Genomic DNA, 12,034 nt, shown 5'->3' on the forward strand with positions numbered 1-12,034 from the left:
TAAAACCATACAAATACTGAAAAGTGCAGGACTTGGGAGGAGTCCATTTTGCGGTCAAGGCTGAACTGGAAAAGGCAGCAAAATACTTGCAGACACAAATCAGCAGGGCAGGTAAGGAGATAACAGCTTGGATGTAAACTGCTGCATCCTTCTTTCAGTTAAAGGCAGTTAACAAGGTCGAAATATTCATCATAAATATTCACTAGTAAAGGACATCTGAAATCACTAGTCTTCACTGGCCAAGCCTTCTACCACTACTGAGCAGTCTCCACATCTTGAAAAATAGAGCTGCATGAATCCTGCTCAAGTACTGTTTCATATTTAAAAATCTATCTCGGATTTTTTGCTTGTTGCTTTCACTAAGAGCTTATTTCTGTGCTCTCAATTCTAGTGATGAACTACGCCTGGGCCATGAGAAATTGCCTTCTTATAATGATTTTGCAGCTGTGGCTCGTGGTAATCCTGATCATAATATCAGAGCCAAAGAGCCAGAGGACGGACTTTCAGAAGAGACCCAAGTGAGATGCCTCATCGATCAAGCGACAGACCCCAACATTCTTGGCAGAGTCTGGGAGGGATGGGAACCCTGGATGTGAGGGACTGCTCGCTAAAGCCCAGTCTGCCAAGGGACCTGTACCCTAACACAGCTGCAACCAGATCAGAACTTCAAGGCCAAAAGGAAAAAAAAGCTTTTAACCACTTTTATCATTATTGGTTAACTTGACTAATATAGAAAATACTTTTTTTTTGTATTAAAGCTGTATTAAAACAGTGACTTGTTAGAAATTATTTTTCTTATATGTGGTCAGCAAAGCAGCTTTATTGTCTTTGTGTTAAAATCAACATAGAAAGAATTGGAGAGGCCACAGAGCTTAAGGACTTATTTGAAAGGCCCTGAGATTACTCAGAGGAAAGTGCTAGTTCAAACCCTGCAAACTTGCAGGCATCCTTGTAGTGAAAGTCTGTGCTTTTGTCTCTCACAGAGACCTTGGTGACAATCAGCTGAAACCATTCTGCAGACATGTTATTTGTAATTAAAACTAGAATATTTTCATATCAATAGAAACAGTGAGGCACATGGCAAACAGAAAATGGCTTTCAGCTTTAGATAACACCTAAAGTATTTGGGTGGTTATTTCATTACTGGATAATGAGAAGGCAATGATGAGACTGGCAGTTTGTTCCAGCAGATTGTTGTTTAACAGTTCGAGGTTATACTCCATTATCTCTGTCCTTTAGAAGTGTTAATTTGTTTGGGCAAAGCCAAAAGCAGCCCCGGCCGACCCAGCAGAATGGCAGCTCCGCACAGGAACAGCCGCTGCACTTGTGCCAAGGTTGTACCACATGTGGCTGTTCCTCTCCGGCAGCCAGTCTTCAGGTAACCTTGGTGGCAAGATTGTTTCTTACCCACAATTCACCGTAGAGGATCGCTTCCATTGAGGCTTTTAATAATTATTATAAAAGGTGTAATAAAAACGAGTCTTTGCCCTTTCACTGTCTGTGAGCTTTCCCTCTCACCTCCCTCGCGATGGAGCCGTCCCCCTCTCGCTGAGGGACATGGCTGCCACTGGCACCGGTCCCCAATGAACCTTTCAGCAGGGGGATCTGCCTCCTGCATAAAAACTCCATGAAAAACCCAGGATGGGGAATATTGCTCACTGAGGCCTAAAGAATAGGGGGGAGCTTTTTTTTGTTTCAGATACTCTCCAGCAGCAATTGCTATTTGATACCTTCCTTCTTAATAAATATGCTCAATTATTTATGTCAGTAGTGTTGTAAATGAAGAAATTCAGAATATTTTTATCAGGTTTTATTAATGAAAAATATTGTTCAGCTGTAATTTCTGTAAACATATTTAAAAATAAAACTGGACTTTCCAATGTATACCTCATTTCAAAAGTTAATTTACAGCATTTTAATCACAGAAAACATGCACATTTAACCATTTAGAGAGATAATTAATGGACAGCGTTTTCTTCATAAGTGTGTGATAGACATCTTACACAAGTATAGATAGACTGTAAGTCCATTTTGTTCCTTTAATCTCTGGTATCAGTAAAGACAGTGGCATTATGACTAAGGCCTGGTTAGGCGAGGCACTCAGCTTTCACACTGTCACTCTACAAATACAAGAAAGTTAAAGCCCAATAAAAAGCTGCATCAAAAGGCAAGGGGGCATGTGGAAATGAAGTGGCTGGTCGTAGGTGTTTCATTGCACTTTTGGCACATACCTCAGATATTTACTAGGTACTTTGACCTGTACCGCAGAGGACAAAGTTTAGGTTTATCATTTAACAAGGCTCTTCTCATAGGACTTTTGATACCTTCTGCAGCAAGAGATGTTCGTGTGCAGTGCGCCTCCCTCCAGCACCAGCCCAGTCCTCCTGGGCCTTTTGGGATTAGATGAGGTTCTTAGGGACATGGTTTAGTGCTAGACTTAGGTTAGGTTATGGTTGGACTATATGATCCTGAGGGTCTCTTCCAACTGAAATGATTCTATGGAAGGGGCTGGAGCAGGAGCACAGCCTGGCTCGTCCAGGGCAAGGGGATTGGGGTAACTGCTGCCCTGCGCCACCCTTTCAGTCCATAGCAAAGGGCCCTTGGTCCAGGCATGAAAGCCTCGGGCAGGTGAAAGTATCCCAAACAGCGCAAAAAAGCTTATAACATATCCGTGACACTAACAGTAGTGAAAAGCTCCCGTTTGGCCCTTAAAAGTGCTACAATTGAGAACCTCTGCTATATGTGTCCCACTAAAGATTGTACTGTGTCCAGCTCTGGAGCCTTCAATACAGGAAAGACATGGACCTGTTGGAGAAGGTCCAGAGGAGGCCACAAAGATTATAAGAGGGTTGTAACAGGCTGAGAGAGCTGGGGTTGTTCAGCCTGGAGAAGAGGGGGCTCTAGGGAGACCTTATTGTGGCCTTTCAGTACTTAAAAGGGGCCTGTAAGAAAGATGGGGACAGATTTTTTAGCAGGGCACCTTACAACAGGCCAAGGGATGATGGTTTTAAACTAAAAGAGGGGAGATTCAGGCTAGATGTGAGGAAGAAATCTTTTACAGTGAGGGTGGTGAAATGCTGGCACAGGTTGCCCAGAGAGGTGGGAGATGCCCCATCCCTGGAGACATTCCAGGCCAGGCTGGACGGGGCTCTGAGCAACCTGATCTAGTTGAAGATGTTCCTGCTCACTGCAGGGGGCTGAAGTACGTGACATTTGAAGTTCCTTTGCAACCCAAACTATTCTAGGATTCTATTTGTCAAATTGAGGTGTCAGGTAAGGAGCAAAGCACAAAGCTGCTGGGTTTTCATGAGCAGAAACATCCTACGCAGAGCGAGTGGAATTGCCCTAATGGAGCTTTCCCTGTGCAACAGAACAAGCCTGAACATAACTTCTGACAAATGTCAATCACAGCTGCCATACCCAATCCTGACTGGAGAGTGCTGCTCTCCATAAAATACAGCAGTTAAATGGAAAGGATGGAGCCCACCTATGAAATAGCAAGGCAAGGACTGATGGAATGAAAACCTCAAGTCACTGGGCTCAGGGCTTTACTGGGTGGGTTTGTTTTGGTTCCAGAAAAGAATAAGATGATATGTGGCTTGGAGTCAGGGACTGCTTCAGGTCTCATGATGCAAAACAAAACATAGTAACTATCCGCAAGTACAGCAGAATGTCTCCTTCTCAGATTAAATAACCAGGTGTGCACTAGATCTGGAAATTCGTTAGTTGTATCTAAAAAGCTATGTAAACCATTAGCATATATTCTCAGTACATTTTTCTTAGCATATAGAGTAATATTCGTGTTCAAGCTAGTCATCACCATCGCTGTCATAATTTCGCTCTAACTAAAAATACTACTACTGCTAAGCACAGGGGAAAGCTCTGCAGCCTGCAGTCCCCTTTCCCGGCTGCATGCTGCTGCTTGTGCTCAGGATTTTACTTAGTCCCCATCACTGCCCCACAATTAAAATATTATTTGGAGGTGTCTGAGGCTGAGATGTGGTACAGCACCAGCACATTTTTGGGCACAGAAAGGAGCCTACGAGCTCTCCACAAAAACACTGAATTAGGCTCATCTTCATGCAGGGAATAAGGAGTTTCCTACAGCTCTTCAGGCCTCACACTGAAGGGTTTGGCCAGCTGCTTCCTGAAGTCAGGGAAGTAAGCATCTACATTTAGAGGCACTTCCCCACAAACTTTTTTCAAAATCAAGGAGTTAAAATAAGGATTACCGCTGCCTTATTTTTTTTCCCCCCAAGTACTGAGGATGGGGATCTGCCAAGTCACTTCATTAACACCATGTGCCTCATCTGGAAATAAGCTAGGTTTCAAAAATTTCATTGTTAAAATATGCTGCCTGTAAGAAATGGCACTTACGCAGAAAGGTCACAGCCTGGCAATCACCCATAGCACCAAACAGTGTCACCGGTCTGGTACCAAAACTACCAAAGAGCTACCTCTTACATTAAGCCAACCGTGTCCAAAAAAGGGTGTTGAGGGGTTTTTTTGTTGCAAAAGGTTTTGGGAGGGAGCAGCAGTTAAGGACTGGAAACTGTTCGGTTACAGTTTCCACATTATTTACAGTTTTTTTGTTTGCTTTTGTTGTTCTTGTTTGTTTTGTTTTGTTTTGTTTTTCCTTTTTGATGGGACAAGAGACGGTAACAGTCTACCTGTCTATTAAACTCATGGTAAATGATACTGTGCAACATTTCATTTGGTGAGGCCAAAGACGTAGCTGAGAATTTGATCTCATTAATCTCCTTCCTGCTGGAAACTCATGCAAAACCTCTATTGGAAAAAGGTTTAGGGCACCCACCGAAGAGCATGAGAAAACCAGGAGTGCAGGGTCCGAAGCGTTTCCCTGCTGTGGCACTTGGCCATTCAGGAGCCTGGGTATGTGGAAGATTTAATTCAGCAACTCAACAGCCACAGGTGCAGCTGAACAAACCCAGCCCAGGCTGGCACTGCCAGGGCTCAAACACCTGCAGGGAGTCAGAGCACAGAGTTTAAAAGAACTAAAAAAAAATAAAATAAAAAATAAAATAATTCCTTCAGCTGGTAAGAGAGAGGTGGCTGCAGGCTGGATCAGTGCAATGAGCTGACCCAAGTGAGGACAATAGACGAGCAGTGATTCAGGATGAGGGGGAGGCACGAGCCCTGGCAGAGGTGGGATGAGTGGGTAGGGAGGGTCCATCCAGCAGCCGCTGCGTTGCCTTACCAGACCCAACACCACCCTCAGGAAGGTACCGTCCCTCCCTAGGAGTGTGTTGACAGGTCTTTTTGACTCTCCCCAAACAATTTGCATCTGCTCATCTCTATGTCCCATTCCCTGGTTAGCCCTCAAGTGCCATTCCAGTCTTCTAGCTGTGGAACAAAATGATCATTGCACTACTGCTTCTTGTTGGGTAGCAGGAGAAAACCAGGGAAATCACCCCTCCCCCTTTTCCTCCTTGTCAGGTGGCTCTGTATCAAAAATAGCATGGACAGCAGAACAAGGGAAGTGATCCTTCCCCTGTACTCTGCATTGGTGAGGCCACACCTGGAGTATTGTGTTCAGTTCTGGGCCCCTCAGTTCAGGAAAGATATTGAAGTGCTGGAGCAGGTCCAGAGAAGAGCAACACGACTGGGGAAGGGACTTGAGCATAAGACCTACGGGGAGAGGCTGAGGGAGCTGAGGTTTTTTAGTCTGGAGAAGAGGAGGCTTAGAGGTGACCCCATCACCCTCTATAAGTACCTGAAGGGAAGTTATAGCCAGGTGGGGATTGGTCTCTTCTCCCAGGCAGTTAGCAATAGGACAAGGGGGCATGGGCTTAAACTCTGCCAGGGGAAATTTAGGCTGGATATTAGAAAGAAATTCTTTACAGAGAGAGTGGTCAGGCATTGGAATGGCCTGCCCAGGGAGGTGGTGGACTCACCATCCCTGGAGGTTTTTAAACTGAGATTGGACATGGCACTTAGTGCCATGATCTAGTAAATGGACTAGAGTTGGACCAAGGGTTGGACTTGATGATCTCTGATGTCCTTCCCAAGCAAGTCAATTCTGTGATTCTGTGTGTGATTCTTTGTCACTGTCCAGCCACCATTTTCCTGTGAAACTCCGTGGTGCACCATGAGGTGCCTCCCCTGGATGAGGTGTCCCTCCCGCAGTCCTGCTCCGCAGCCGCCTGACCGCAGCCCATGCATCCCCCAGGAGCTGGTGTCCTGCTGGTGCTGCCGCACCCCAAGAGCAGAGAAAGGCTCCACGGGCTCCACAGGACCAGCCCAACCTCGCCAGGCTCCTGGCCCCTCTGCCCCAAAAAAGTCCTGCACATCTGGCTGGGTTGAGAGGAGAGGAGACCAGGAAGGGTTAAAGCCAGGCTGAAGCGTTGCCCTGTTTCCTTGCCTTCCCTGGATGGCCTGGCCCCCATTTATCAGCAAAAACTAGTAAGAAATACAGTGTGTTTTAACTGCTGTCCCTGGAAAGTTCAGGCTCCTGGTGCTTCTCTGGGATTCACAGTCACACTCCAGAGTAATTCAATATTTTTTCTTTCCTCTGCAAATGTTTTTTTAAATAAAGGTTTCTTGTCCTTTCTCTCCAGGTGTAAATGCTTCTCTTTTCTTGATTTGGAGTAGGACATTCAAACAAGTCTTAGAGAAAATATTCTGAAATTTAGATGCTCAAATGTTTCTTACTGCTGTTTAAAACTTATTGGAGACAAAGCCATGATTCAGTGGGTCAGGTACTCAGCAGGATGGGTGAGGGCATCAAGGGCTTGTCTCTGCTTCAGTCTCTATGAAATTATTTATGCAGACAGGAACAGATCTAGCTGCCAAGGTACCAGACAAATCCACCCCAGGAAACAGTAGAGAGTGGACATTGTCCTGCCTCGGGGCCAGCGCTTTGGTAAGCAACAAGTGTCACTTACTCCCCTGCTCCTGGACGCTTCACTGCAGGTGTAGCACCACCGCCCCAGGCCTTCAAAATCTACATGGCCCATGGGGGAACACCCTGAAATGTGCTCCTGAAATCACCCATCTCAGGCTCAGCAACAAACACAACCAGCTTGCCTTCCAGGGGACAGCTCTCGGTGCTTGGTTTTGGGGGACAGGTGGTGACATGTCTGACCACGAGCTCCGTACACACCTCCAGGTCCTGATGACAACCTCTGTGATGGGGCTTACGTGTGACACGGGTGGCAGCTATCAGGGCTTGCACAGGGTTTCCATTCCCGGCAGGTTGCTGTTTACTGAGGACTTTTGAGAAGCTAATTGCCATACAGCAGGGTGCCCACTGGGGGCTGAGTAACCTGGCTGGGAATCGAGTCTCTTTTTTGGGGGTAACATGGGATGGGCATTAAATGAGACTGTTTGGGCTGGTGCAGTTGCACACCAACACCGCCTAGTGATGCCCTTTGGGGCTAAGGACTTCAGCAAGCTGAAAGCATAAACACAGTTCCACATACAAACAGTTCAATGAGATGCTTTCCAAGACAAATCATAATTTTATAGATAAACCAGGTGAGATGTATCACCTTCCAGCAATCAATGGACCCCGTTGCAGAGCAAGGGGGAAACAGCGGGTGTCAAACTGCCTTGTGCTTCTGACCTAACTTCCCACACTTCAGGCACCCACCTTTCTACATCTCATGCCAAGAAACAAGGTCCAGGAGCACCAGACAGCAGCTGCAGTTCCTGCTGGACAGCCAGGCTGGGGGCAGGTGGTGCAGAGTCACCCGACGTGAGCGTACCCCAGTGCTGGAGGGCAGAACATAACAACTTGCTTCGGGCATATTATGTTTTGACAATGTGGAAAAGGAAAATTTTTAGCACCAAAAAAACCCAAAGAAAACAACCACTTCTCATGCACTGTAAAATTCAGTGCTTAATGCTCACATGGATAAAAGTTGCGTGATGAAACCCGAACGAGCAAACCAAATCAAGTTTATTTACAACATCTCCATGGGGCTAACTGCAGCACTAGGGTTAAAAGCAAAGCCAAGCCCTTCCAGGCAAAAGCTCACCTGCCAGGCAGAGCCCACTTATCCTCATCCCACAAGCCTTCCCACGAGGAGTTTACAGCCAAAAGGCGAGCATGTACCAGCCCAGTTCCAACTCTGTGTGTTAAAATACACACCCCTTCGATAAAACGCTGCGTTACTGCAACAGCTGCGGTAGCGGCAGATGGAGCCCTGCCCAGAGCGAGGCGGCAGGCCCAGCATGACTGGCACGTACCCACCGTCCCCAGAAAGCCACCTCCGAGCAGCACAGCGCTCCGCAGGGCACAGCTTCGAGCCAGAAGTGTCATCTGAGTGCTGGGCTGAAAAGTCAGTGGCTGGGCTAATCCTAGCCAGTGGTCATAAATCTAGCTGGGTCTTCTGGAAACAAAACAAAACAAAACAAAACACCTTAAAATAGACTTTTTAAAAAGTTTTTTTTGGTATTTCTTTTGTAATTTGGTCTATGGAGCACTTGGGGGTTGAAGCCAGTTTTGTTTTGTTTTGTTTTGTTTTGTTGTTTTTTGTTTTGTTTTGTTTTCTAAACTGCTTTATGTAACTGGAAAAAGTAGGATTTTGCATATTTGAAATGAAAATATTTTAATTTCTCTGATACTTGCCAATTTAATAGTAGTAGTTTATTGGATACAAGGGGGGAGGGAGGGAATGTGCATAATTACTGCAAGTTTTTAAAAGAGGCTTAACTTCACCCAGACAGCGCCAGGCAGCTAAAGATGCCTCGGAGACCCCTTTCCCACCGGAACGTCCTGCAAGAAGCAGCCCAAGCAGACGCGCCGTCGCTGCGTGGGGATTTACAGCCCTCCCGGGTGCAGCTGCCCGTGCTCCAGCGGCAGGAGCGGAGCCTCGGGAGGGCGCTAAGGAGATACAGAGAGACACGCGTGGGGCAGGCAGCATCTTTCCCGTATCGCTCACCCAAGGGAAGTTGGGGGGGGAGGGAATGCAGCGTGGTAGGGGTTTAAAATGAGACTTTTCCGACTGCTTTTCCGATGGCCCACGTGGAAATAAGCCAGGAAGAGGGAAAATTAACGTTCTTGCAGAGGGAATGGGGGGCCGGTAGCGGCGTCGGGGCGGCCCTCGGCGGGCACAGGAGTCTGCCCCCTCCCCGCACCGTCCCGTCCCCCCGGGGGCGCCACCCCCGCCCGCGGCCACCCTCCACCGGGAGGCGGCAGCTCTCCGCGGCGGGAGCCCAGCCTCCGCGGCCGCGCACCCCACCCGCTCCCGCCCCCGGGTCCCCGGGGGTGCCGGCAACAGTCGCTCCCCCGTCATTGGGGCAGGAGGCGGGGCCGGCGCCGTATAAGAAGGGACCGAGCGGGCGTTTCGCTCCCAGGTCCAGAGACGCCTTGTCCTATCCCCGCTTCATATCGCCCCGCACGGCGTGACCCGAACCCGCATCGACCCCTCGGGGAGGCGACGGTGGGACGGCAGCAGGAGCACCAGTATCACCAGCAGCAGCAGGACCGGCAGCAGCCCCGCTCCCCACCTGCCCGTGGCGGAGGCTGGAGCTGCGATCTTCGCGGAGCGGCGTTTGGTGCCCGCGGCCCCGAGCCCCCGCGCCGCGGCCGTGCGGCGCCGCGTCCCGCTCGCCCATGAGCGCAGCCGCTCTCTACAGCCTGGACTCCCCGGCATGTTATAAGAACTGGTGCTTGGAGCCCGCCAATTTCTACGACGCCAAGGTGGGCAGCGGCGGCGGGCTGGGTCCCGCCTGCAAGCCGGGGGGCCGCGGCGGCTGCGGGATGAGCGGCGAGGAGGCGGGGGGCGGCCTGGGGGGCAGCGGCACCAACCTGGCGGAGCTGAGCGCCGCCGCCCCGGCCATGTACGAGGACGAGAGCGCCATCGACTTCAGCTCCTACATTGACTCCATGTCGGCCGTGCCCAACCTGGAGCTGTGCAACGACGAGCTCTTCGCCGACCTCTTCAACAGCAACCACAAGCCCGAGCGGGGCGGGGACTACGGCGAGTACCTGCCGCCGGGCGGCGGCGCCGGCCGCGACCCCGCCAAGGACCTCGGCGCTGCCATGACCACCCTGCTGGGCGCCGAGCCCCGCACCGCCTCCTCCTCTTCCTCCTCCTCCTCCTCCTCTTCCTCCTCCTCCTCCCGCGGCGCCCTGAAGCAGGAGCCGGACTGGAGCGACAGCGACATCTCCTCCTCGCTGCTGCCCTCGCAGATCGCCACCTGCGCCCAGACCATCATGAACCTGAGCGGGCAGCCCACGCCGCCCACCTCCCCCGAGCCGCCGGGCAGCAGCTCCCCCTCCAGCTGCAGCACCCGCTCCCCGGGCCCCACCGCCGCCGGGGCCGCCGTCTCCAGGTCGGCGCAGGGCGTCCCGCCGCCGCCGGCCGCCGGCGGGAAGGAGCGCGGCGGCAAGAAGTGCGTGGACAGGTTTAGCCCCGAGTACCGGCAGCGCCGGGAGCGCAACAACATCGCCGTGCGCAAGAGCCGCGACAAGGCGAAACGGCGCAACCAGGAGATGCAGCAGAAGCTGCTGGAGCTCTCGGCCGAGAACGAGAAGCTGCACAAGAAGATCGAGCAGCTCACCCGGGACTTGACCAGCCTCCGGCACTTTTTCAAGCAGCTGCCCAGCGCCTCCTTCCTGCAGCCCGGCTCGGGCACCGACTGCCGGTAACCAGGGGGGAGCGGGACGGAGAGACGGACTCCGCGAGAAACGTGGATAAATACCTCAGGGGGCCTTGCCGGGCCGTGCCGAGCCCTGCCGAGCCTTGGCCGTGCCGTGCCGGGCCGTGCCGCGGCGCCCCGGGCCGGGCAAAAGGCGCGAAGCCGCGGTGGGACCCGCCGGCCGGCGGCCGCCTTCTGAATGTTGTAGCGACGTGGGGCGACGCCTGGGTCTTTCACCACGAAACTTGCAAAAAAAAAAAAAAAAAGGAAAAAAGCTAAATATCTTTTTTTTTTTTCTTCTCTCCCCTTAAATTATTTTTGTAATGGTAGTTTTCGTCTTTTCTACATTTTACTCGTACCGATGCAGCTATGGTACATCTGTTAAAATGATTCAAAACCCCATGTATTTTAGACAGTAAAGACTGAGCATGCTCGACCTTTTATATCAATTTTTACAGCATTTCTAAGAATAAAAAAGAAAAGCATTTTAAATCAACCCTGCTCTCCTTTGCTCTGTGTCTTGCAAGCAGCGGGGTGGCGGCGGGGACATGGGGAGGACTTCGGCAGCTGAGATGGGGAGGTGAGGACAAGTGGGGGTGAGGTGCACAGTGGTTTGGGTTTTTTCTAAGGTAGCCGACGCAGCGGTGAGACCACCTCGGACTCCTGCAGGCGGTGGTTTCCAAGTCACCTTCCACCTGGGTCTGCTCGGCTGTGGTGGGACACAGAGTCAGCAGCTGCCCCTGCACTGGCTGCTGCTGGGGCTGAGGAGAAGTTGCACAGCAAGAGGGGCTCCTCCTTGGCCAGGACTCTTCCAGAAAACAGTATTTAAAAAAAAAAAAAGTATAAATAAACACAAGAACACCGTTACTTCAAATTCCTGTTAAAAAAAACCTTCCAAGCAGGTTTTTCACTCCAGAGAATGCAAAGCTGCCCCTGCACTAACATGCTCCTAAGTCTGACCCGGCTGTAGTCCCCAAGGAGATGCTGTTGCCCACACGCACTTCAGTTCTCTGCAGGCTATCATGAGCAGGCCACTTTCACTGATCACTGCCAGTGAAAGTGAGAGCAGGAAACAACGCCAGTCTTTGGCTGAGTGAATATATTACGAAAGGTTAGGCTACTTGTCTGAATTTCGATAGAGCAAGCACAAAGGTGACAGCATCTGTCGGGCACCGATAGAAAAATGTCTTGATGATAGGACAAGCATCTCCAACAGCGCATGCTTTCCAAGAGAGAGGAAACTGTTTTAAAAGGGCCTGTGCATAGGAATGGGCCGATGTCCTCTTCTTCCTAACAGGGAGGAAGGTAAGAGACTAAAATGCTTGGAGGAGGGGAAAAAAAAGGGGGATTCAAAAGCTGGGTCATCACTGTAGTAATCGTGATGTAATCCGCTATCCGCCTCAGCTGCAGGAATGATTTTGGTAGC

General features: G+C 50.4%; 2 protein-coding genes across 2 annotated transcripts in view; both read left to right on the forward strand.

Moving 5' to 3' along the window:
- PRKDC (protein kinase, DNA-activated, catalytic subunit) overlaps positions 1-2,311 on the forward strand; it is a gene marked incomplete at its 5' end in the record, with an annotated part of 84,477 nt that extends 82,166 nt beyond the window's left edge. The window contains one exon of the mRNA XM_082044771.1: positions 392-2,311. Coding sequence (XP_081900897.1) covers positions 392-596 — 205 coding nt within the window. The 3' untranslated portion in view covers positions 597-2,311. The remainder of the gene's footprint in view (positions 1-391) is intronic.
- A 6,232-nt stretch (positions 2,312-8,543) lies between these two features.
- CEBPD (CCAAT enhancer binding protein delta) lies at positions 8,544-11,104 on the forward strand. The gene has a single exon (XM_082044772.1). The coding sequence runs from the start codon at positions 9,581-9,583 to the stop codon at positions 10,616-10,618; it is 1,038 nt and encodes a 345-aa protein (XP_081900898.1). The 5' UTR covers positions 8,544-9,580; the 3' UTR covers positions 10,619-11,104.
- Positions 11,105-12,034: the final 930 nt, after the last annotated feature.

The sequence above is a fragment of the Streptopelia decaocto genome, assembly GCF_964273445.1.
Source record: "Streptopelia decaocto genome assembly, chromosome: 2".
Lineage (NCBI taxonomy): Eukaryota > Metazoa > Chordata > Aves > Columbiformes > Columbidae > Streptopelia > Streptopelia decaocto.

What these genes read in the sequence shown, in the direction of transcription:
- CEBPD (XM_082044772.1), top strand. Translation starts at nt 9,581, where the DNA reads ATGAGCGCAGCCGCTCTCTACAGCCTGGACTCCCCGGCATGTTATAAG.